This window comes from Bombus vosnesenskii, unplaced genomic scaffold, assembly GCF_011952255.1.
Source record: "Bombus vosnesenskii isolate JDL3184/JDL3185 unplaced genomic scaffold, Bvos_JDL3184-5_v1.1 scf7180000013991, whole genome shotgun sequence".
Classification (NCBI taxonomy): domain Eukaryota; kingdom Metazoa; phylum Arthropoda; class Insecta; order Hymenoptera; family Apidae; genus Bombus; species Bombus vosnesenskii.
The window spans coordinates 34,853-61,167 of record NW_022883317.1 but is presented as its reverse complement, the minus strand read 5'-3'; the positions used below and the strand labels follow the sequence as shown (position 1 = coordinate 61,167).

Below are 26,315 nucleotides of genomic sequence, written 5' to 3'. Positions count from 1 at the left end.
ACAACGATCTACAGTGAGATCCGTTATAACGAGACGCGATAAAGTGCACGCGTACCGAGCGAAAATTCAAAGTCGATTTTCTCGAAAACAAAGCCCCAAACGAAAAATTGTTATTCCATATTTTCGACTTCTTTTTTCGCGTAGAATCACCCCCTTTCCACTTGTACCACCAGTTACCAAGCACCCTGTATAGACTTTGTTTTTGGTACGCCAGTGCTAGGTATCAATTGTTGCTTTTCGTTAATTTAAATATACCATTGTTAGATGCTGTTTTTAACATGCTGATCCGTGTTCTTATAATTTTGTAGAATCTCCAATCTCAAAATGTCGCTTCAAAATAGAAAACGAAGAGCAATTTTAAAAACACTATCATACTATGAGTATGAAAATTGTGACGTGGGTCTATGTGTCGTACCGTGCATTAAAATATATCGCACACAATTGTATTCTTAATTATTAAAGTAAATTATTAAAGTTAAAGTCTATGCATCATATCGCTAAGAAAAATGATAATTTAGTTATTAAAATCATCATTGCAATGTGCTTGCGTAAAGAAGAAAATTATCCGTCGCACGTTGCAGTGCTGTATCTCTTACGCGTAATTCCGCCGTACCTAAGAGGTTAATCTCTGGAAATGTTAAACTGTAAATAAGCGTAAACCGCGTTCTTACATATAGATTCAATCGTATAATTAGGAAAGCAAAAAGATATTCGTGTATCTTTCGAGCAAATGTACGTAAGCATGAAATACCATGACTGTACACACTTGAACCACGATAAAGTTATCAAGCGAAATTACTGCACGTGTCCGTGCTAGCCTTCAGTCGAGTAGTTGCGGCGAGGAACCTTCCTTAGTAACGCTAAAAATATTCAATTCTCAATTTTTAAAACAAAGAATCGGCTCGGGTGGAAACTGTAGAGATTTGATTATCTGGAGAATCGGAATCGAACATCCCTAGTCTGAAATACTGCCCACGTGTTACGAGACACCCTGTATGTACATTGCATAGACTCCAACAACGAGAGATTAAAAGTTTGACTGAGATCCTAGAGAAAGTCCCTAGATACGTAGTGTTCTCTTCGCAGGAAATATTCGCGTCCGTGTTTCTACCGATCAGACCCCCGCATGGGGACGAGAAGACTCGAGCGGAGATTAGGCGGATGCGCGAGAAATTCTTGCGTTTCGTGAAACTTCTCGCCGAACACTTTTTTTCACTCTCCGTTAGATAAAGCTAGCGGAAGAAACAAACGAGTCGTTTTCTTTCGTATCGGTCGTCTGTAATCCCATAACGCGCGCAATTTTCAAATACGTCCGACTTTTTGAGAACAGAAAAACCGAACCGATAACTGCAGATTTCGCGTAAATTATTATTTATCGTCGCCAGCGTTAAGGTAGAGAAAAAATACACGTAACAGAAATATTTCGCAGAATCTAAACAATTTTTTATCGTCACGAATGTTTTCTTTTTATCTGCTTGTGACGACGAAGAATAATAGAATGCCAGTCATCCTGATTACGTGCCAAAAGTTACTACGGAATCGGAGAACTGATTCGACGAATATATCTCACAGGCAATCAAGGACAACGTTTGTAATATTAAGAAATTGTTTGACGTTAGCTTTAACCATTCACAATGCTTCCTGTTATATTTCTTTTTTCGTGTATCTTAAAAAGTATCGTAAAAGCATTTACACGAAAGCTGCGTTAAAAATTTGGTTACGCCTCTTGTTGTAAAAGTAGGTGAAAATAAATAGATTTGAGGTTAACCGCGAAATTCTTAGGAAGCGCCACTATGGTTACCTGAAGATTCGGAATCTGATCCTGGCGTGGGGCTAGCATCCACGCTGTGCCTAGATCCCTGGCAACATTCGCTGCACTTGCTGCACATTCTGTCTTGCGACTCGACACTCGAACGAGCGGTATATCCCGGACAAGGATCCTGTTCACTTTTTCGCACTAGATGCACCCACGCGGCGGCGTATCGAGACGATCGGTTATCGATAGGCGGATGGTCTCATCGTTCCGTGAAAGACAACCTGTCCGAATAGCAGCCGGGAATTCCGACGATCGATCGACACCGCCGTAACCACTCGATTTTCTCGACCACTACCACCACCACCATCACCACCACAAACACTAACGCGGCCCTTGAAACCCGGTCAATCTGATGGAAAACGGTTTTTTACTCCCGGCATTGGTTCGCCCTCGCGGTCCTGCCCTCTATCGGCCGCTCGACCAACTACAATCGAGAATCGCGATTTTGCGCGGCATTTCGAACGTCAGATGCCAATGACGATGGGACGACGAACAAATTTATCAAGCGATGTTCATTCTCGCGTTCATTTCTCCGTATATATTATTTCAAATTCTATCAAGTAACGAATCATAGAAGAATAGTAACGAAAATACAAAAATCTCCTAACCTCTGATTAATATTTAATAACTAAACGGTCAATCGATATTTCTTTATCAGCAATCTGTGTCCAGTTTATGGATGAGTAGTGTGTCGTTTACCTTGATAATCGAGAGCTACCTAACGAAGTTTTTAATATGTAGGGCAAAAGATTTTTCAATACTTCGTCGTTTCTCACATTTATCGATTTAAGTCTAATCGTAAGAAAGGAGGAGTTTATTTCAAACGTCGAAACTGAGTAGGTGTCCAAAAAGACGTAAAGTAAGGTAGCCTGCACCGTGCGATACAATCTTATATCTCGAGCGAGAACTTCGGCAGTTTCAAAGGGAGAAAGTTTCTCAGTCGAAGATCCGCTCGAAGCGAAGCGATCGAACCGTAAAGAAACATACGTCGTTCGTAATTACGATCAAGTACCTCTCAAATCCAGTGACGCGTAAAATTAATTGTCTCTACGTCGCAAGTTTAAGCCCACGTCGCTCTATAGTCGTGTTCTCGAGGCAACCTCGTGAACCAAAGAGATACGACTGAACGTATCTGTGATCCGTGCGCTGGTGAATTTGTGCCGCGGAATCTATCGTACACGTGCAGGTAGTAAAGGGCTAAAGGCAAAGTGGCTGCAGAGATTAGTTTCAGTATGGAGAAACGCGTCTTCCGACCGCTACCAGCGTCGTTAAAACGTTGAAATTTTCCCATCGGGTCGAGGCAATTTACTCTGGTGGAAGGAAACGCAATAATTGAAGCGAAATAGAAAGAGCGGTTGGACGTGGACACGGGGTGGAAGGGCGCGGCAGAGATCAAAGTAACAAAGCAGGAAGAGGAGAATCGCGGTTAATCGTATATCGGGATAAACGAAATTCAGAGATATCGGGCTGAGCTTAAATTGAACGTTGTTACGAAACGTAATACGATCCGCTGTGCTGCGAACGACATGAAATTAACTAGTAACCCGGTTCGGTGGAGGAACAACGACGAATCACCTCGTTGCGCTCTCACGGAAATCGATCGTCGAACGCAACGATGGCAATTCGCAATTACGCGAGAGGCATTTTGCGGGCCAGCCCGTACACCCGGAGACTAATGGGGTTGGGGCGGCGGCGGTGGCCAGGGGGTGGCGATGACGCGCGCGCTTCCGCCACCTCAAATTCGATGTAATTCGGTGGCTGGAATTCGCGCAACTGCGCGCCAACGCTGGATTTCCATAAACGACCGGCCGAAATTCGTCTTGGAACTGGGTTAAGCGGCGTGTCCATTGTGCCGGCCTATCGTCCATCGAACCATTCGTTGCCCTTTAATCGTCATTATCATGCAGCCGACGATTTGGTTAATTGGCTGATCCTACAGTCAAGCGCACCACTGAACTAACAACTGAGCCTTTCACGCCAGTCAGTTTTTATCGCGGTGAACGTTAGAGCCAGATAAAAACCGTTACTTAGCTTTCGTGATACAAGCGGAGATTATAAAAGAGCGTAACTGTATACTGCATTCTATACTGTGCGTTTCAAAAATATTCTACTCGGCTCGATGTACCGTTAATTCGAGTTCGATTATGGTTCTCCACTGCAAGCGAAATCTTCTCCGAATCCACTGGTCCGTTCGTTATTCAAGGAAAGACGATGTTGCACGATGTTTGCGAGCGATATGACGAGAATCGATAACTTTCGACAACATCTCTCGTGAAGGATGTAGGGCGCGGTAGGACGATGAGACGAGCGAACGTTTCCTCGTGGCAATTTGCGAAATCGCAGAACGAAGCGCGATCACGTGACTCTTAAGTGGCGATTAAGCTGAAGTTTGCAACAGACGCAGGGAGAAGCTAGCGACGTCTGTTCTCGAGTCAGCGACTTTCTTTCCGCGTTCGACTCTCGGTTAAGAGGCTTACCGAACGAGAAACGCGGGATAGAGCAAAGGTTGGCGAAGTGGTTGGAAAAACTAGCCGAGATTCTCGACGATCCGCCACCGATTATACATCGCGTGTAAGTCGAGCAGGAATAATCTCCTCGCCAGAATAAGCAACGCGAGTGTAGTGTTGGTGTCGTACGGTTTCATGCCGATTACCATAAACGCGCGTTTCCTCGTAATAACGTTAATTACGGACTAATAACGGGTCCGTCGAAAACGTCGGAACGAGAGAGAACAATCGATCGCTGTTCTGCAAGCCCGGCCAGGTGTATTCGGCAAACTGCAAAGGCCGTAATTAACCAATCGGAATTATCCCAAGTACTATTTGTGGTTTGAATTACGCACAGTAAATTGAAAAAGGTTTTCTTGGAATTAAACTAAAATTTACCGGTGATGTACATTCACGCCCAAAAGTCTTAGCGTAGCTTTCATTTTTGATAAAAACTTTAATATTTAATATATACATTATGAAGATAAATTGTACATTTTTGTTCTTAATCTTTTATCGAAACATTTTATTGCTAAAACTTTGCTGATTCTACTATCTGATTATCACGCAAATAAAGCTTCAAAATGTAATTCGTATAATGTTCTTCAAAATTGATAATAATTCTATAAGAAATAAATGTCGGTAATTACTTGCATTTTTATATTATTGGGTCGGTAACTAAGTGATTACGGATTTTGTCATTAGGTGGTGTTGACACGAGATACATCTAGCGTACCGACTTCGATGATTTTTAAATACGTTAGAGAAGTCAACATTTTGCACACCTTTTTCCTATACATCTAACCGTCGCTCGTTCTTGGTTTCCGAGAGAATCGCAGAAATCTGTCGCTACCATTATAGTGAATTCAACGTACAATTATCCATATAAATCTATCCATATAAATCCATATAAATGAATCCATACAAAATCTATATAAGCAAGAGATAAGAATTTAGGTTCAGGTAAATTGTTATTTTATCCGGCCGCTGTAAGGCACCCGCCGATTAATACTAGCGCACAATTGCAGGTAGAATTCGCTGTACGATACCGACCATTGCTGTTTTTCCCAATATCTCGGAAATGAAGACCGAGCGGCGGTTATACGTATAGGAAATATAGTGCAATATAGTGGAATAAATATAGGAGATGGTAGCGCAAAATGTTGATTTCTACAATGTATCAAAAAATCATGGAAGTCTACTCGTAAACAATTAACCGAAAAGTAGAATGTGTTGTGCGATACAAAATGACTGCTTCTTAAGTAGGTCTATAAACTTGAACAGAACGTAATTTATGGCACCCTTGAGTATTTAACTTTCTCTTCTTGCGGTTGACGCTGGCAGAAACCCAACGATCGTTGAAAGCTTCGCGTTTTCTTGCACGGTGCGCGTTACGCGAGATGCCGAAAGAAGAGCCGCGATATCCGATTACTGGTCGGTGAAGAATAAACCGATCGGGCAGGATGTGATCAATCCGTGGTGTTCTTACACCTTGTGGCTATGGTGCGGCTTGCGTGCTGCCATCTGTTCGTGCTAATATGCGTGCGTGCGTGCATGCGTGCAAGCCTTAAAATACGATAGATGACGCAACGCGTAAATCTAGAAACGTCTCTGACTTCCGGCAGGATCCATTGGAAGCTAAAGAAGCGTGATGGCGCGCCTTCCTTCTTTACGTTCTGCTTCTGGCAGTGGCGCGTGCCGATCGAACATCGTGACCATGTGTACTGGCGCTGGTCTTAGGGTGAAAACAAAGCGAGAAAGTTCAGGTGGATGTATAGCAGCTAAATATTCAGCCACATGAGAGAAGAAAGCAAGTGAAACAAACGAGAGGCGACTCAGTTGACTAACGGCCTTAATTAACCGCAAATAACTTTATTCCGTCAGTTTGGTAGTTAGCCGATCTGACTAACGCTGTTCGCAACGCATTCCCAATATCATAAAATATGCTTGCAATATTCAAATTCGGGTAATTTCCGCTGCTACTGGACATATTCGGCCAAATGAAAGCACGTTATGCTTCATATTGGACGAAAGCATCAGAAAATCGAGTTATACCGGGTGTTTCACGTTACCGTGTAGAGCGCGCGTGTGGTGCGCGGAGACCGTAAACGGTATCGGATTTTTATAACGACAACTTATTTTCACAGCTTTGATATATCGTGATTGTTAGAAGTTTCTGAGTCAAAGCGCAATCCTGCTACCGTCGAGAACGTCGAGAGAAAGAGTTTCGGAGAAGAAAGATTTACCCGACAGTGACAGCGTGTATCGCGTTTCACGACGTGCTATATTCGACAAATTCTTGCGAAAGGAGTTTTATCAGCGCGTAACCGGCAAGCTGGAATCTACGAAACTCTAATGATCTTTCAAAGTAGAACGCAGATTCGAAATTGATACGGAGAGGACTGTTTCGAAAGTAATTGGACGAAGGGAATCAGCGTCGCGTTTTCTGTCGCAACTCGGTCGACACTCGTGCCACGCTGGATAATTGGAGACGAGTCTTTCCACGAGCTTAACTTCGTTTGTGCTTCTCGCGTCTCCTCGTCGCACCACTTCTACCACTTGCTTTTTTCCCTTGTCTCAACGAACGACAAGTTGTCTCTTCTTTTCCACCAATGTAACGAGAAGATTGCGAAATTAATTCGTTCACCGTGAAACTACAAACTCTACTCCTCCCTAGTTGCTTCCTAGCACCAGTCCGCTACTCTCAACATGTTCGGTCGTTAAACCAAATTAATCTGTTCGTAGTAATTTTCAAATCGAGTTCAGAGTTACGAAACGCATGGTGTTGTGCATTATTAGCAAGAGAAATTGTTTAGGTGTTTTGAAGTGAGAACGAATGGTTCGTATTTCAAACAGTATATCGACCAAACGGCGTATTAAAATCGTTTCTTCTTATAACAAGCAACTAATGAAATATCAGTAGCCGAATCGTGATAGTTTCAACAATTTTGGCCGTAGAACGCGATGGTAAACGTGACGTACGTCTTCGCGTAACCAGGATAAACGTAACGGCTTTGCGACAACATTGCACGAGGCCGTGGCACTTTTTCTCGCTTATTTCACGCAATTTAACGCCATGACATTTAGTTGGTCGTGAAGCTGACACCGACTGAGATAGGCAAGTACTTCTAGTTCTGTCAGCCATCCATGTTCTTAGAAAAATTGTAAATTCGTAACGCGAACGTCATTGTCAATTTTCAACGTCATTGAATTTTCGTGATAAAAGACCGGTAAATGTAAGATGAGACACGTAAAATTTACGACTCGCTTTGACGCTAAATTAAACGCGTAACAAGAACACGAATGCGCTTCACCACGAAACATCATAAAATAACATTAACGCGACAAATGGTGATCGTAGTTTGATCAAAGACGTTGGAAAGACCAATTCGTGAGGCTAATCTGAATGCGCGGACAACCGATATGACGTTGCGAAGACGACGTGCACGAAGAGAGGACACCAGGTTTCGACTCGGACGAGTTGGTCGCGACTCGACGAACAAAACCTAGCGAACGAGGGGTGGGGTAAAAGGAAGGAAACGTAGCAGGAGGAAGAAGAGAAGAAAAGGGGCGGTAAGAGCAAAATGAAACGAGACCACTCCGCTTACTGACTGCCGTTCTTTCTCGTTCGCGACGCTACGATTCTTTTTGTCTTGGCGACGCGCCGTACCTCTTCACCGGCCTACGAGTAGTTTAGAAGAGATCGTTAACGCCGCTGAATGCACAAGACGAAAAGAGGGACGCGACGAGAAAACCAACAACCAGGAGCATCGCGTAAACGCGATGAATTGGAAACTGCGATTCGACTTCGCTCACAAGAAATTCCTTTTCCTTGCGACATATCGTTAGATGAATCGTCGTCCGCGACCAATGCGACATCTACAGAGGAATAAAATAACTTCTAGCGCTTAAAGCGTGTTCCCCGGTTTATCGAAAACGTATCTTAACGTTGCGTTCGCGTGGCCGAGACGAACGACCGAAACGCAGCCTCTTGGTGAAGTTTTCGCGATTAGAATTTCTTTTTATCGATCGTAAAATCGAACGACCGGATTAAATCGAAAAGAGCACTTATTTTAAACTTAATACGATCATTCGTTGGAAAATAACGTCTCGCAGCTTCGAACGATTGGAAAAAAGCTAGTGGCTGTTAATTACGGTCGCCGCGTTTCTCGCGTTTCTCTGCCGATGCCAGACGTCGTTTTATCGTCGAGGCGAATCCGCGGGGCATTTGGCGGAAAGAGGATTGCGCCCTGAGCATGCTATGAACAAAGAAAAAGAGAAAAAAAATGAAAAAGGGAGGAGGAAAAAAAGAAACGACGAGACGCGCTTTTCGAAGGTGTACGCCATCAGAACGAACAGAGAGTTGGGATATAAAAAGAGTCGCGGCGACGACGACGCCGGGCGTCGCGCCTCTACCGACGCAATCGACACGCTTGCCAAAGGGAGCGGAAACGAAAGCTTTCGTCCTGCAAATACGATGCACACGATTTTCCTCGATTCACGACCGATGATTATACTCAAACCATGATCTCTTCTTTGGATTTTTGATTTAACCACATTTTCATAGAGGAACGTAACGTGAAATAGAGTAGCCCGTAGCAAAAGTTAGAACGACAATTTTCAACTCTTTTATGGTTGCTCGCTTGTTCGTGCAATACTCGATGCGTGTCAAAGTCGAACGTCACCTACGTCGTTCTCCTACAAAGATGATCTTCGAAATGGAAGAAAATTCTCGTAGATCGAGGAAACGATCCTCCCATGGATCTCGTCCTCGTTTCTTTTTTTCTTTTTTGTTTTTTTTTTTTTGTTTTCAGTGTTCCATTTTAAAGCGAATCGACCGAGTACGCGCAACTTTTGGAGCGTGAAGGAACGCGCGAGTCTACTTCGCGTCCACCCGAATGGGCTTTCTACGGGTCAAGGACAATCGTAACGTGCCGTATAGCACTGCCAGCAGGGAAATGGTTTATTTTTAAAATCACCACCACGTCCATGCAAATTTGCAGAGTAAAAACTACCGGATCGCCGATCGATCGTCTAAATATAATACAACGTGCCTTCTCGTGTCTGTCGCGGCCGGGAAACCGAGAAGCCGAGAAACCTGTCGGAGAGCTTATTTGTCCGTCGTTTAATCGTCACATAGACAACGACTAGGCAGGAAAACTAGATTTTTAAACGAAGTAACTTGATCCAAACTGCAGCACGACGTATGCGAATCGACGGCTAAAAAGTTAACACGAGTGCGCTTATGTCGTGTCTTTCTCGTGTGATTTTCATGTTGTAAAACCTTCGGGTTATCGTAGTCAGCGGATGCATTTACGTTAGGAAATTATATTAGGAATTTATACTTGTGGAGACGTTCAAAAATATCGCACAGATTTAAACGGCGTACAATTGACTTTTTTACGGGTCCGAGAAGTTGGCGTCGACAAAGCGCAAACTTTTGTAAAAGAGCAAACGACATTCGCTCGTTCGCCCTTTAACACGTTGACTGCCACGCGTGTTTTCAACGAAATCTCTTTCAGGCCACGAGTGCCGTTGTACCAAGCGCACTTTGCTAGACTGCCACCGATATTTTAGATAACTTAAAATGCCCTAATTCGTTACAATGTCGAAAAGAAAAATGGAAAACTTATTTCTTAGTGAGTCAAACAGCAGTGAAAAAGAAAGCTGTTAAGAGGCTTACACAAATTCGGATAGCAGCGATGAGGAAGAAATCAGATTTCCTAGAAATAGAAATACAAATAGAATTACATCGTCTGATTCTGATTCGGATATTGATAAGTGCAATCGTAGTGATACTGAATGTAACGAAGATACTGTTGACGAGATTTTACAAGAATTGGTGATTGAGGAAGAAAGAAGAACTGATGATACCGAGGAAAGTACAATTCAATTTGATGAATGAAATGAATTTTGTGGTTGGCAGAAATCATTTTTTTCCAGAGACAAACGGTCTCATTAGGCAATTACCTGGCGATGTTAATCCATATGACGTGTTCGAGCTGTTCGTTGATGACGAAATAATATATTTACTTGTATCAGAAAATTGCAACAAGGAAGGATGTAAATATTAGAAGATTTAGAGAATTATTAGCTGATAAATATTAGGGTTGTCTGAAAATACAAAAAATCCTTGTCTTCGACGGAGTCAGCTTAATATCATCGTTCGAAAAAATGATTTCGCAAGAAGCATTAGTCGCGCGTGCAAACTATGTTATGCGGATAAAAGACGTCGAACGGACCGATCAAAGACACGGGAGAATTTAAAGAAAACAACAACTTATTGTCCAAATTGTCCGACCAAACTCTACTTTGTATAGAATGCTTCGAATTTTTACATTCTGAATAATTTTCTTAATAAACCATTTTCGTATTACTTTTATAACAATTCAATAGTTTTATTACTCCCTGTGGAATATCTTTTCAAATACCTACGACGATCCTTCGCAAGTAGTCAAACAAGCGTCACCCGAATACGGATGACGCGGCCCTATCAGAAACTTTGCTGTCACCCGAATATGGGTGACGCGACAGTGAACGTGTTAAAATAAAATTACGATCAAACAAAAGAATTCTTCATCGACATAGCCGCGAATATTTTTCATCGACTCGCAAGTGGAATACGATTGACCACGATTTGTCCAACGAATAATTTTCGTTTGTCCGTTTTCCGGAAGACCGACGAAAAGATTTCGATTGGGCAAATCGTGGACAATCGTATTGCACTTACGAATCGATGAAAAATGTTCGCGAGAGCGTCGATGACGAATTCATTGATCCGATGGTAATTTTATTTGAAAGGATGGACGAACGAACGCTTTTAGAAAAATTTGCAGATGCAAAGTTCACGGATCTGGCTTCTACGTATCTGACGTGGGTGGCAACGGTGCGTGCACTATAACAAGATACACGAGCACACTTTCACGTGTTATAGGCTATCGTTCTATTTATCTGGATCCGATATAGTTGATCCATTTTGTAGATCATGCACTCTGGTGAATACTTAGAAGGCTGACAGAGTCGATACGTTTGCACGTAATGGCAAGTTGGTTGAAAACCGAGCTCCACTGGGGGATTGAACGGTAATTTCATAAAATATAACGCGTCTCTGTGAGCGTTATTTTTTCCAGCCGTCCCATCTACGCTGTCTCCCAAGAGTATTGCCACTGTAGCACAACTTAACTGCTGCTCTCAATGCTTTTGAGAATAACCGTATGTACAATGTACATATTTTATCGTCACGTCCATGTAATTTCTCTATTCTTCGTACACATTGCAGGCCTCTCTCGCGAGCGATAAATAAATAACTAGGAAAGGGAAGAATAACGAGCGTTCACCGAAGCGCTGTCGGATACGCCTTCGAGTTGGGTCAAGGACACATGCGATGAATCGTCTCTCGTCCGCTATTTAACCCTCGCGTCCGTTACGCTATCCGGTCGCCGAGCAAGAGGAGGATGAATAATCGACAGGCGCGAAATGTCGAGCGCGCCAATTCCCAATTCTTGCTGTTCCATCGAGGAAACTCGCCACTTAGCTGAATCTGGTCGACACCGAAGGACATGGAGCGTTTAGAGCGCACGAAACGAGAGAAGAAGATGGGACGAGATACAGGAGCGTTTTAATAGAATACCGTGGGGCGGATAAAAGTTGGCAGAGACGGCGGCGGAAGAGGAAAGGCGGAGCCGCGATGGCAGAACCCGTTCTTCTCCCTCTCCTATCTCTACATTTTCCTCTTTTAACGATACGCTTCTTTCTACTTCTGTCTCTATCAAAACATACACGAGCTTCCTATGGATGATCGATCGGAGGAGCAATCGTACGCAGAAATATCTCGCTCGATGAACCAGCCACTCCGCGATCGCGAAGCAACGAACTTGTCTCGCATCGTCCGCAACGTCGCGCACTGTCGGCTCCAACGGACGGAACTCGAGTCGACACGTTCGATCTGCCGATGGATCGGTTCGAAACTCGCGCTCTACGAGTTGGCGTTCACAGTTGCAATTGCAGGTTGGCTGCCGATGCGACGCAACGCCAACTCCCACACCGCCAGCCGACTCGCCGTCCGCATGCACACTGACACTGACGCTCCCTACAAGCTTGCACCGCGTTACCCTCTTCTCCTCGCTTCTCCTCTTCTCTCCTCTCCTCTCCTCTCCTTTCCTCTCCTCTCCTCTCCTCTTCGCTCCTCTTCTCTCCTCACGCTGCTCCATGGCGTTCTGCGTTTCCTCCAACTCCCTCGCACTCGACGTTCTTCGTTGCTTTTGCAGTCCGCGCGCTCTCCATCCTCTCCTTGCCGACTCTGTCACCCTTCCATCTGTCTTTCTGCGTCATTCACCTCTGATCTTCTCTCTTCATCTTCAACGTCTTTCGTTCCGTTCTCCGTTCCATTGCTTCCCTTTTCTCTTTTTTCTCCTCTCCTCTTCTCTTCTTCCGCTGCCGTCTCTAGCTTCCGGTTTCTCGCGCATCGATTAGCCCTTGCTGGTTCGCTGCCAATCACGTCGTCTCTCCCTTTGACGTCGATCTTCCTTCACGAGGACCTCGCGTAGCATTCGTACGAGCAACTGCTGTACCAACGAACTCGGCTTCCCAACGATACAACGTTACGGCAATTTGGTCGTCGCAGTCTATCAACGACGAAACTTCACATTTTCGGATGGACATATTAGGTTGTCGGAAAAGACGAAGAAAATCTGTCGATGTTTTTAGAACGAAATGTTTTAAATCATCACTGTGTCTTGTCATATTACTTGTTTTATGTTTAACACATAAAAATTGCTATGCGATAAACAAAATATCCTTTGAAATACTCTTATTTTAAACCCATGCAAACATTCAGGATTTCAAGATTTCTGACATATAAGTTTTGATGAATTTTCAGTACAATTAATGTCATCTTTCATCTTTATTCGGAGCTGTAACAGATTTTAGTTTTCTATTTATGTAAAATGAATAAGAATCAACATGTTCATTTGTAGAGATGAGAATTGTTATGTTTGCGAAAACAAAGCAACGGTAATGCGTGCATATTCTAACAAATAGCTGACGACTCGCATTATTATGTGGAAAAGTATCATAACAAATATTAACAAGACAGCAAATAAGCTTCATTTGTTTATAATTATATTTAACTATATACTTATTATTTTAAATCTGCGTGTTAAAAAACTGTATAACCTACATTAATTTTGTACGCACTGAGAACATGTAAATTTAATTTGAAAGGAATTTTTGCGTAAATAATTAAGGGAAAGGCTGGTAGTAAAGGTATTAGGTTGTCCGAAAAGTTTCTTTCGTTTTTATCAGGAAATAATAGACGCACAACGTTTTTTCTTTTATATTACTTTCTTGAATTACGTATAATGCATTTTGTTTTGTTGAGATAAACACCGTGACATTCCACAGACTTGGTGCACTGTTGTAAAAAACACGTTTGCGAAAGAAACATACTTTCCGGACAACCTAATATATTGTACATGATAGAAAAATATATAGATGTTAGATATTCAAATAAAAAGGGTTTGTGGCCTTATGCGTTAGATTTTTTCAACTGCCACAGACCAGTGGAATGAAAGATGTCGATCGTCTGTCTGTTAAGGGACCAAGTGGATTTGGCCGAGTTTTATCTATTATTATTAATATTATATTATTTATTATACTATTATATAGCATTAATCGAGGTACGTGTAAAATTTGCTTGCAATAGAGACATAAGTTTCCAACAATTTTTCAAATGGCCTTAAACGCACTAACATTGTATGCTACATGAAATAACGTAAATCCTTGGAGTAAATAAGAAGATCGATTATGGAAAATCGAGTTTATTTTGAGAATAAATTAAATTTTATCCAATAACAATTAATAGCAAATCTATTACAAATTTTACTTGGAAAATCGATTTTCCAAGCGTTAAATTACCGATCATCTCTAGTGATTTACTCCGTTCAGTAAAATGGCTGCCGGTAAAACAAAGTAAAAGTAAAATATGTCGGTTGGCGGGAAGTTTGAATTCTATAGAGAATTTACATAGAAATTTATATAAAATTTATCAAAAGTTTCCTACTGTTTCAAACAGAATTTAGCTACGTAATAATATCAAACGTAATTGCACCATCGCAGCTGCTTATCGCTGCAAACTGTTCGATCGACGCTAACCGCGCAATTGAATCATCTTCGTCGTCTACTTTCGAACGGAAGTTGGTTTACGTCGTTCGTAGGGGCGGTGATCGGTTGCTCGTCTTTTTATTCGATTCCCGCGTCGATTTACGTATCCTCACGCCCCATTGTTTCGACCCACCGCGCCGCGAAATACGAAACGGAGCGGAAGCGGCCCCAAGGATTTGTTTCCTGCGCTCCTATTTCACATATTGCCTGCTCGTTCCACGTTTTTCTCCTCTCGGCTCCTCGCTACGAACTTACGCCATAATCACGTCGGCTACGCTACGCTTTCTCTAACGAGTCAGTTTTATCAGAACAAATTCTACGTTGTTTGGTATTTCATAAGACAGACGAACAGTCGATACGATCGATAGATTATTTTGTGGATTTATTTTGTTCATTAGGTTCTACACTGTATCAGCGGGTGTGCCGATGTTTAATGGCCAATCTACTTAGAAGCAAAATAAAGAGACGCGTCATGGAAGATCGACGCTCTTTCAGCTACGCGAAACGGTCGCGAAAGAAACTAAACGGTTGACGAACGATTCACGAGATTCTTAACTTTTATCGCTGTCTCATCCCTTCGTTTACCTACGCGATGATATCCTGCGAGGAATCTGTTGGGGAAACGAGGTCAAAGGACTGGAAAGCAACGTCCTCGCGAGCGGAGACGTTGGCTTCCACCCAAACTACGACTCGATAGCTAGCGAGTTCAAAATTTCAGGCGACTGTAGCAGAGAATCGTGAAACGTCTTTGCGACAGATTTCCCAACGGATTATCGCGAAATCTTTTTTATTACGCAAGCTTATCTCCGTAATCCGCGAGACAGTCGAAAACACGAGGCGGACAAAGATAGTCGTCCGTTCGTAAACTGGTTTCTAGCGCGTCGATCGTAACGTTGAAAAGGAAGAAACGATACGCGCGGTGCGCAAAACAACCTTGAAAAATCCTCAACAGATTAGCCGTGAACGTTGATCGTAATTTTCATCCGAACGTTTCCATTCCACCGGAAATATTTTCGCCGGATTCTCTTCAGTGACCGCGAGAAACGCGATCGATTCTCGTAACCCAGTTCTTCTTCGCGAACGTAATAATTCGTCGAGCTTTTCCTCTCGGAAAATGCGCCCGCCAAGCTGGCGAGAAAATAAGAATATAGAGAAGAGAAGAGAAAAGAGGAAAACGTAAGTAATAAGGTGGAGAATTTGTGAGAGCGCTGGCTAAGGGTGTAACCCGGTCGATAAACCGGGGTGGGTGCGGTCCTTCCTCATCTCTCCTGCCCCACAGCTCCGACCCCGACCTCGGTCTGACCCCCTCACCCCACCACAGTCGTCGACCCAACTCTTCTCTTCCACCTTTCACCGACACACGATAACCCACTGAAGAATGCGTGCACGCACCCACCGCTCATATCGCTCGTACACCTACAGTCGCCTTAGCAATTGGACACGGCACATCTATCTGTTTGTTAGTTTCAGGTGGACGGTGCAGAAATTGCACTTTCTAGGTTGGCAACTAAGTGACTGCGGATTTTGCCAATACCACGTAATGACAAAACCCGCAGTCACTTAGTTGCCAACCCAACAATATGCAAACTGTGAAAAGGAAAACGTGAAATTCAAACTTGCGAGTAACTAGGGTAACGTAAAAACGTCTCGACTCTTTGGTTATTTCTCTGCTCGTCATTGGTCGGCGTGATTCTACGAGAGAGAATATAGAGTAGGAATGTTGTCGTTTCCGAGCAAATCGGCTTTGAAAATTTGACAAATACGCTGGAACTTGATCGATCGTCGATTGGACAGCAACGAATAATCGACAGAAGGTTAAACTACGTGTAAAAATAAGTGAAAAACGTAGAAGGAGATTGGTTTCGTAAGCTGCTTCTCCCTTCCGGGGAAGATAAATTTTCGAACGCGTCGTGCGCGTGTGCCATGTTCGGTTCTTAACTAAACATATTCGAAGTCTATTTGCGTGAAAACCATGGAGAATATTATTTTACAATTTTATTCTCGCGTAATAAGAACCTCCTGCCGATTGTTTATTCATAGCCAGCCTGCGCCCAGCCTCTAAAGTATATTTGATAAAACTTTCAAACTCCACTTTATCGGATACAGATACAACGCGTCACATGGAAAATTTGTTCCTTCGTATACGACCAGTTAGAAAGCACCATCCTGTATAAATAAGCTCCCTATTACACTTCATTTTGCTTTATTCATTCTGTCATTTATTACCTATCCATTGCTTGTATTTTTTATCTCACAATAAACACGCTTCTCTTCGCTTTTGTCCCTCGCTTCTGTACTCTTCGCTATTGAACACTGAGCTATTCCTGTATTGTTTGCTTTGCATAAGAAAAGCAGATTTAAATATCCTGTTGCTTATCGAATCAGAATACGAAGCATTTGTCGTAGCTCGAATACACGTGAACAATTTCTCCCTAACAATAACGTTTAAATCGCGCGATAGAATTCTTCTCTGTTCGTAACGTAGACCGGACGGATCGCGCTTCCTATCACGCGCCTCGCCATTTCTATTTCTCTTGGCAACTAAGTGATTGCGAGTTTTGTCATTACTACCTAATGCCAACACAATATAAACTGTCTGAGGTGTAATAGTAGTAGTCGTCGCGATAGTGCTGCTGCTGCTGCTGATGTAGACGTCGCTATAAACTACTGCTGCTTTCTTCTCATTTATGTTCCATGGAAGAAAAATCGGACTACGGGCGCCGGGATTCGAACTCGTGTCTCGAACGTTCGTAACCTAAGGCGCTAACTACTGCGCTACCGTCGTCCGGTGGAAGTTAGTGTCGAGTGGCGGTATTTGTTGTCGAGTGCCGTCACATGTCCATAAAATTTCTATAAACTGTTTCTAGTATTAACACGTCGAAAATTTGTATTTGTATCGATCCAACAACTACGATATACACTATCGTATAGACGTTGGAAAAATCGTCCTGCCTCTTTCTATCTGTCTAACTGTCTAATTTATAGTCTGTTAAGAATAAGTGCAGATGTCCACGTATTTTTGAGCGGCAGTATGCGATTAGAGTCTTACGACGTAAAGTGTATGACCGGCGACGACTGTCGCGAAAGGTTTTCCGAAAAATCGAAAGAGGTTGACCGGAAAAGCGCGAGCGAGAATGATTTACTTTCGAACAAAGTTAACAGCGGGTCGCAAGTTCACAGGGAGGTCGACCTATTTCGCTCGAATAACTAAGCTTTATGGTACCGCAGGGTAGATACTAGCGTTTCCATGAAAAAGAAACAAAGATGTCGAGTAACGAGTAGGGAAAAGTAACTCTGTGTCTTTGTACATTTTCCTAGAATCAACCATAAAAAATGTCAAATAATCTGAACTTTGATTCTCGTGGACGAGATGCTTCGCGACGCGACGAAACTTCCTTCTTTTGAAAGTTGACGAGCGCAATCTTTTCCTTTCTTTCTTCCTTTTTTTTCTTTTTTGCTCAACATGTGCTTTGTATTCAACGCGTCTGCATATAGACAAAATAGAAAAAAATCTTCCAGTGCGCCAGTAATTCGTATGGTTTAAATAACAAAGTTGCTGACAAAAATCGACAAAAATGTTCCCCTACTTATGGGCGACAGTATTCTATGAGATTGTCTTCTTTAACGCGACGTATGGTCCGCAAACGGATTTAACCACTGCGCGATTCTTCTTGTTGCCTTACACCTCCTGATCGCCTTACGAAACAAACGCGAGACTCGTTTCAATTTATTTTAACGTGTATGCAAATTGTGACTGTATTTCTGTGTGTCTTAACTGTGTAAAAAATCCGTTTTAACACTTTGACTGCCACGTTGGTCACGGTTTCTCCTGTGACGCCAGGGTGGTCATCGGTGACCGGAGCGCTTCAACTTCTTACAATTGTAAAAATTGTATGAAAATTGACAGTTAGGGAATTTTGAATATAACCGATAAATAGAAGATACTTTGAAATTAAAAGTGGCCCATTGAACGATTAAACATTTTTACTAGAACATCAATAAAAAAAATGAGAAGAAATCTTGCATCTAACGGTGCAATGTGTTAAAACACTTTAAACATAAATCTGGACAATAGGTGATCACCTTTTTCGTCCGATTCATAGCAATTTTTAACCCTAACTGTTTAACATTTTTTTTAGACCACTCTCTGCAAAATTTTCGTGCCAGGTACGTTTGCCCTTCTTTCATCTGCATTTCGTGTCGCAATCTTTGTCGAATAAGTATATTTGACGGCTCTGGTGAATGGCACTGTGTGAGGTGCATTGCGAGCACCATTCTAAAATCTGATTGGTTTTTGTTTCTGTTACTTGCTTATAAAATATCATCGCGTTTGAAATTTATGTATTTAACAATAACAGTTACGCCCCGAGGCCTACTATAGGCCGTGCTCCTGACCGTCTCTCTTGGTACTACAGTGTCGCAGACAGATCGTCTTACATGGCCGGCGAAATATACACAATGTAGCGATAAGCGCATAGTTGTGTGAAGCAGCTAGTTCCGAAAAACATCGATTCGCCTTCGGTCCGTTATTTTACCTACACAAAGAAGATGGCATACGTGATCATAGGCGCGAACGGTTGCGAGACCCGAGCGTGGTGGGGGTTGTCTCCCAGAGAAAACAAAGGAAAAAATCGGAGGGCAGTCAGTGTCATTTGAGAATTCAAACCGAATGCATCGAGAAGTTCAGAGGAATAACAATATATTCTGCACGTTTTGCCTACGACGAAATAACGAATGCGAATGGTTTGTTGAAATAAACGAAGCTTTGTTATAATATGTCGCTATCAATTGTTACCAAGGCGCGACGGTAGTCACCCGTGAGCACCAAGAAGATGAACGGTCCGTTGGGGAGGAATGTTGTTTTACATCATCAATTTATTATTATTTTGCCATTATATGCTTTGAATAATAAAAATACTCCCGTGGTGTCGTATGCGAAACACGTGATTTCGGCGTGGCAATCAAAGTGTTAACTGTATAAAAAGAAAGAAAAAGGAACGTAATTCGTTTGCAAAGGATACGATCGCTCGATTAAAATTCAACGTTGTTTCTCTTCCGTTTGGCAAGGGACGATCATAAATGGTACGCCACAGAGGTACGTGGGTTTGAACCAGCCGCCGCTCCTTTATCGCCGACAGCGGAAGAAGAAAGCTTGGCTAAGAGAGGGAAATCCTCTCTTACACACTCGGCATCCGAGCAAACGAAAGTTGCAGACTTCTAAACACGTAGCTCGACGCCCGGATACAGCCAGGAAACGAGGTGAAAGAAGGAAACACAGGAGGAAAGAAAAACCTAAGCCGAATCTAAGCGTTTTCGCGGCATCGATCCCCTCGCCCCTCCCCGAACGCGCTTATTCCTTTGGGCTACGACCTGCTCGTTTACTTTTCTAGTTTCTGCTTCTTCTCGCCAACTCCGTCGCTGGGAATAGAACGTTACGATTACAATGTTCCTCTTGGTCCTCTCGATTAAACTCTTTGTCACGCAAAGTGAGAGAAACGCGAGCAAAATGTCGAATACGACAGCGCGGATCGGACTCGTTCTTGAAATACGTTGATCGAAAGAACATTTGGAAAATAGAAACACAACTACGGCGATTGATCTGCCCGCGTCTACGCAGTAGAATAAAAAAAACTCGAGCAAGGCGTTCGACGTAGCGTTATAAATCGCAGCTGCGAAACCATCGAAACGAAACATTTTGAGAATGATATTTCACGATATCGCGGATTATCTTGCAAATCTGTAGTTGAAAAATCCTTTTCTAAATTTCATCGAAGCATCGAAGAGCCGAGGTGAACTGCAGAGCAACGAAAAGTGTTTTTCGCGCTAATCGATATAAAATCAATAATTGGACTGGAAGGCGCTCGCAGGCAGGTTGCAGAAGCCCGTGCGTGGGGCAGGGCAAACGCAATTTACGCGGCGAGATCGAAATTCGCTTGTGCCGCCGCAATTGGGTCACCGATTCGTTCGGCACAGGTCGAGTTAATTTTAAGACGTCTCGTTATTTCCATCGAAAACAACGTCGACAGCTTTGTATTTCGTTTAGACTAAGCGAAACTGTTGCTCGAACGTGGAAAACGCGAAGAAACAGGAGGAAAGTCGAAGAAACGACGTCCGTGGAAATTTGTCGTTTTAACGCGGTCCCGCGGAGGCGGTGGTCGAAACGATTAATCGATAGCGCATCGAGAGGAACCTCGAACGCGCCATACACGCCGGAAACGACAAAGGATTCGTCCTGGTAATTAGGTCACGTAAATCGGCAGCATTCGGCCGATTCCAGACGATCGTAAAACATAACCTCTCGCGACCTCCGCAATCCCGAGATTCTGATCGAAAAGCGTGCAGAGAAACTGGGCCACGGCGGAGTCGCGTATCTACTTTGATTCGTCGTTTTGTACGCCTGCGATGGTAATTGCTGTGAAAGAACAAAGAAGAGAGTGATACGTTCGTCGTTGGAGAAATTGGAATGGACTGTGAGTGTCAGGTTTCGCGTGTATTTAACGCTATAACCCTGGCTCTCGGTTGTTTCTCACCCAATCGTATTCTTCTGTGGTTTAACACGTTGAATGCCACGCCAGTTTCACGAGATTTGACCGTGGCGCCACGATCAACTTTTTATTATGCGATGCATATAACGTTGAAATATTACCTACAAGAGATATTTTACGGTATACAGTCATCATTGATGAATTTATCTCACTGAGGTCACCGGTGACCCATATGGCGCTGTAGCGCAGTTTCGTTCGATTCGATTATTTTTTTCCGATCACCAATTATCTCATATTGTTTCTTCGCGTTGCTAAATAATTGTTCTATGTTATTACGTCAGGGATCTACCATAAACCGTAATCCGTCTGTCGATCATATTTCGTACTCGTTTTTACTTGCAAACTTTCTACCATTGTGGAATAAAATTCGAAATTTTATTTTGTACGATCGTTATAGTAACTAAATAAGTTTCGATCGATAGACAAGCTTTGCCATTTTGAGAAAATTTCCTACAATACCACCTATTGACAAAATCCGCAATCGCTTAGTTGCCAACACAGTACAAACCATCCTCGACTGTGAGAAACTTTCTTGCCCATGGAAAGAGCATGACATCGAGTCGCAAATGATTGGAAGCACACGCAGTAAAGTAGATTATACCAAGGACTCGCTATCTACATAGCGAATTAATTCTAGGAATAGCGTAGACGGAATAGAAAAAGAAAGAGAATAGCCTTAAACTGAAAAACAAGAGCGGAAGAGATAAAATCCTTTCTTTCTCTTCGTCTCGTTATAGACTACGTGGAACTGGAACACGCGTAACGGCCAACACCTGTACAGCCTTAATTCGTGTTGAATTTTCAACCAGTCATAGATCGAAGAATCGGTAATTCCTTATTTTTATTCCACTCTTCTTAACACTTTACCGACCGATGGCTGATTAATCGGTTCTATGTCGTCGACGCTTATCGACCGATAGCCTATTAATCAGCGTTCTGTCGCCGACGATCTTTCTCATTATTTGAGCAGTAATTTGTTATTTAGTACTAAGGTATCTTGCTCATTTGCGTCAGTTACGTTTCTTTGTAAGCTCCCACGGTTTTATACCAATTTGAAAAACATACCGTTTGCGATGAATGAAAAGAATGGTATTGGAGAGTCTAAACCGAAACAGAACCTGCGCCTGAGCTGCCGGTCGGACGTGCGTATGCTGTTGGACAAACAATTTCTCTTTTAGGGAAAAAAATTTTTCCTACTTCTTTCAAAAATAAAAATTGCACCAAAATACGATGCAAGGCAGGTTCCCGTTGGTCGAAGAGGGTTGCGTTTCGATCGTTGGCTCCTGCCACGTCACGGTCCAAGTTCGCGCGCGTTAAGTGGGTCAGCAGGATGCAGGCGCAACGTATACTACGAATGGCCGTTTACCTAGTAAACGCAAAGTGCATCCCTTCGTTCCGCTCGTTGTCGTAAAGTAACTACCATCGCTGTATATTTTCGACGAGGGAATGGGTGGCGCGTGCACGTTCTATCCCACGTAAAATAAAGTAACGACGAAAGAAAAGGGTCGTGGCGAAAGTAACGATTCACCCGATGCGTAGGCGGAGGCGATTAAAAAACCAAATCATCTGGTTGGTAGGCGGTTTGCCGCGAAGCGAACCGACCATCTTTCCGACGATTATCTCGCGAAATGAGGTTCAGGAGACCTACTCTCTCGGCGTTCTACCTCCATTTTCTCGGAACAAGCGAATAAGCGATCGAGCGAGAATGGAAAGTTGGAATGGAAAAGGGAATTCGCTTGTTCGCGATGGGGTAATTCGGCGAACGTAAACAAACGCTCGAATGCGCTCGTTTAAAGCGCTCCCCTCGCGCGTTCCAACGTTTACGCGGCTTAAACTGTCGCAGCAAATTTCCAAGCGACGATTTTAATACAAACCGAGCATTGTCGCGTTCCCTGCGAGTCAGGAAAATTAACGAAACGAAGCGGGAAACGCCTGGTTGGTGAACCGAGGGCGCAGGTGGACAGAGAAAGGCGCAGAGATGAAACAGTTTTGCGCAATAATGGCTCGATCGAACTCTTTTTTTCAAACGCGATTGCTCCAGAGGTGGCATACTTTTACCGATCAACTACGGCTACGTGGAACGCGTTATCGACCGAGACCGTGTCGATCGCCATTATTGGGTCAAAACTAGTCGTATGAATTAGATCGTCGCTTCCTTACCGTCCAACGATACGCAATGCCTCCAGACGAAAATACGCATGCCGACTTGAGAACGTGAGATTTCGCGGCCGACGATCAAGCATTCGCCGAATGATTCGGCGAGGGCTGCAGTTCGAGCGCACCAATCGAGCGGTGGATCCGCGTCACACTTGTTCCTCTTCGATCTCAAGGGACAGGCTCTGCGAGATCGTGGCGGAAACACGCCTCGCGGCAACGTACTCCTCGAATATCCAAATGTCTGACTCGCTTGGCCAGCATCGTCCGAGTTTTCTTCGATTTGTTTCCCCTTGGCACTGACGCCTGACCACGGTCAACGTTGGTCTGACGATCGATTTGACCGACGATCGATGAGCGATGGAAGCCGAACAATGCACGATAACGATCTTACGCGAGGCAAAGATGCGACGTAACTGTTCTCGGCAGGAGCAGCGCTGCCACAGGGAGGGACAGACAGATTGGAGGCTGCCGCCGCCGACGCTGCTGCTGCTGCTGCTGCTACTAGCGGAGGTGCTACTGATAGTAGCAGTGGTGGTATCGTAACCACTGCCGACAGCGGAAGCACGCGCGGGGTGTGTACACACCCGGGACACGACCGAGAGGAGGACTCGATAGAATACTGTCGAGGAAGAGAAGAGCGGAAAAGAGAAAGAAAGCAGGCGAGAGAGAGAGAGAGAGAGAGAAGCAACGAAGAGGGAGAGGAAATTGGAGGAAAGGAGAACGGGTTGCGGGGAATTGAGGTGCAAAGAAGGAGGATCGGGGGTGTGCAACCTGCGCGCAAGCGTGGAGGAACAGCCACAGGGTGTAGCCGCTCTCTGCCTGTCAACCTGCCTGCCTGAGATGCACGTTCGCCACAGCTGAGAGACTCAGATACTTTGTCGTTTGGTCGGTAATCGGCCTTTCAATAACGCGTCCCTTATCGTCGTCCCACCCAACATTTCCCTTAGCATTTCCTCCTATAGGGCTAACGCGTACCTGCTACCTAAGTGGCAACCAACCGACGTACGATTCCTCGACGAAAGATGAGATGATTCCTCGGAAGATGTGGAACAAAGTTTCTGCGATCGACGCTTCGTCTTTGGCAAAGACGATGTTGACAATCTGATTGATAGATGTGTACTAACATTAAGTTTCTATTAATATTTAAAGATAAATGGCTCAAGATGCCAGAAGATGCAGCAACGTCTGACGTTCAAATTGTACGCCGAAGATCTTAAAATGTTCGATCTTTTCCTCGACTGGAACTTGCATCGGATCGACAACGTATTAGGTTGTCCGAAAAGTGTCTTTCTTTTACAGACACCTCTTTTACAACGATGCATCTTTATATGAAACTTAATGTGTCGAACGTGGTGATCTTTGTTTCGATAGAACAAGATGGATCATACGTAATTCGATAAATATAAAATAATAATAATATAAAATAGTATAAAATAATAATAATATAAAATAACACAAAATAATAATAATATAAAATAATAATGACATAAAATAATAATAATATAAAATAATAATGATATAAAATAATAATAATATAAAAGAATAATGATATAAAATAATAATAATATAAAATAATATATAATAATATAAAATAATATAAAATAATAATAATATAAAATAATGTAAAACGGAAAATGTAGTGCATCCATTATTTTCTTATAAAACGAAAGAAACTTTTCGGACGACCTAATACAAGTTTGCATCTTAGAAATCAACGTTCCAAATTAAGATTATCATCAACTTTTCGATAAATAATTTGTTTACGTAATATATCACAAAACATGAGATATATCGTCATGTCCGAACTAACGGATACGAAAGATCAAGGTAAGGGCTAACTAACGTTGTTTTGCGTTGGATGAAAGATCGCGTCAGTTGGCTGAACTTTGGTCGACGAACAGACATACGACCTATTTTCTTCCTATTATTTACTTCGAAATGGTCTCTGCGGAAATATAACGCGAACAGGCGCTTGAACGCGTAAAAGAAAAATGCTACAGACTGTGCAGCCAAGAGTGAAAGAACCCACGTATATCTATATATACAGAGTGTCTCATTTTAATCGATCCACGCAAACGTCTCCGAGCTAAACATTATTCGAACATAAAACTCGCTTGGTTTCTTGAGAGGCGCGTCGTGCTCCTTCCGAGGTTCCAAAGCGACCTTTTTCTTCCAAATGGAACCGTACATTTTCCATGAAATTAACATTGCAACATCCTTTTAAACGTTTTAAGCATTTTCAGATACAAGCAGCGCGATTCTTTTTTCGTTGAGAATTATTATAAAAACTACATCGAACGGTATATCGGGTTGGCAACTAAGTGATTGCGGGTTTTGTCAATACCACGTAACGACAAAGTCCGCAATCACTTAGTTGCCAATCCAATATAACAAAGCCACATAGTCCCGTTCGAAGAAACAGAGATCATCGGTCGATATATAGTTTAGAAAATATTGCCTTGGGTCGATTAAAATTAGACACTCTGTATAGTATAGCAGAGAAAATTTATCGCACATCTTTCAAATAGCACGCTTCGTCGCGTGCTTTATCCGGTTGTGAAATTTCAGCAGGCGTTTGTAAATAGCATCAGACGACACCTGCAGGTTCGTTCGAACGATCAACGTCGCGTCTAACTCGTCATCGACTATCTCTCGTTCGAGAAGAACGCGCCGGAAACGGAAAGACATATTTCTCGTCTTTTAAACAAAACCAATTTTAAAGCTCGCCACGCTGTTAATCAATTGCACATCAAAGCTATCTTTATGTTTTTGGTTTTCAGGAGCAGAATTAAATTTTTCTCATCTTTTGCAACATTTACCGACCGATAGTCGGTTAATCGGTTTTTTGTCGCCGACGCTTACCGATCGATAGCATATTAATCGGTATTTTGTCGCCGACAATCTTTCTCATTATTTGAGCAGTAATTTGTTATTTAGTACCAAGATACCTTGCTCAGTTGCGTCAGTTGCGTTGTTTTGTAAGCTCCTACAGTTTTATACCAATTTGAAAAACTTACCGTTCGCGATGAACGAAAAGAATGGCATTGGAGAGTTTAAACCGAAACAGAGCCAGCGCCAGGCAGAATCTGCGCCTGAGCTGCCGGTCGGACGTGCGTGAACCGCTAGCGGTCGGTAAAGTGTTAACAATTT

At 43.0% G+C, this 26,315-nt stretch overlaps 2 protein-coding genes across 29 annotated transcripts in view; both read right to left on the bottom strand.

The window, feature by feature from the left end:
* Positions 1–26,315, bottom strand: part of LOC117239422 — a 168,207-nt gene that overhangs the window by 111,295 nt on the left and 30,597 nt on the right. The gene's annotated exons all lie outside the window — the stretch shown is intronic.
* LOC117239431 lies at positions 1,885–12,889 on the bottom strand. Of its 4 annotated transcripts, none has more exons than XM_033504987.1 (3): positions 12,082–12,719; positions 2,516–2,608; positions 1,885–2,240 (listed from the first exon to the last, which is right to left on the bottom strand). In XM_033504987.1, the coding sequence occupies exons 1-3, from the start codon at positions 12,510–12,512 to the stop codon at positions 2,222–2,224; spliced, it is 543 nt and encodes a 180-aa protein (XP_033360878.1). In that variant the 5' UTR covers positions 12,513–12,719; the 3' UTR covers positions 1,885–2,221. The 4 variants fall into 4 exon arrangements, with proteins under 4 accessions (XP_033360878.1, XP_033360877.1, XP_033360879.1 ...); XM_033504986.1 differs by having other exon boundaries at positions 1,885–2,165; positions 12,082–12,717; XM_033504988.1 differs by lacking the exon at positions 1,885–2,240 and adding an exon at positions 2,255–2,369.

What these genes read in the sequence shown, in the direction of transcription:
- LOC117239431 (XM_033504985.1), bottom strand. Translation starts at nt 12,512, where the DNA reads ATGGAGCAGCGTGAGGAGAGAAGAGGAGCGAAGAGGAGAGGAGAGGAG. An exon ending in ATCATCCATAGGAAGCTCGT is followed by an intron (nt 3,127 to 12,081) that starts GTATGTTTTGAT and finishes TCCTTCCACCAG; the next exon opens with AGTAAATTGCCTCGACCCGA.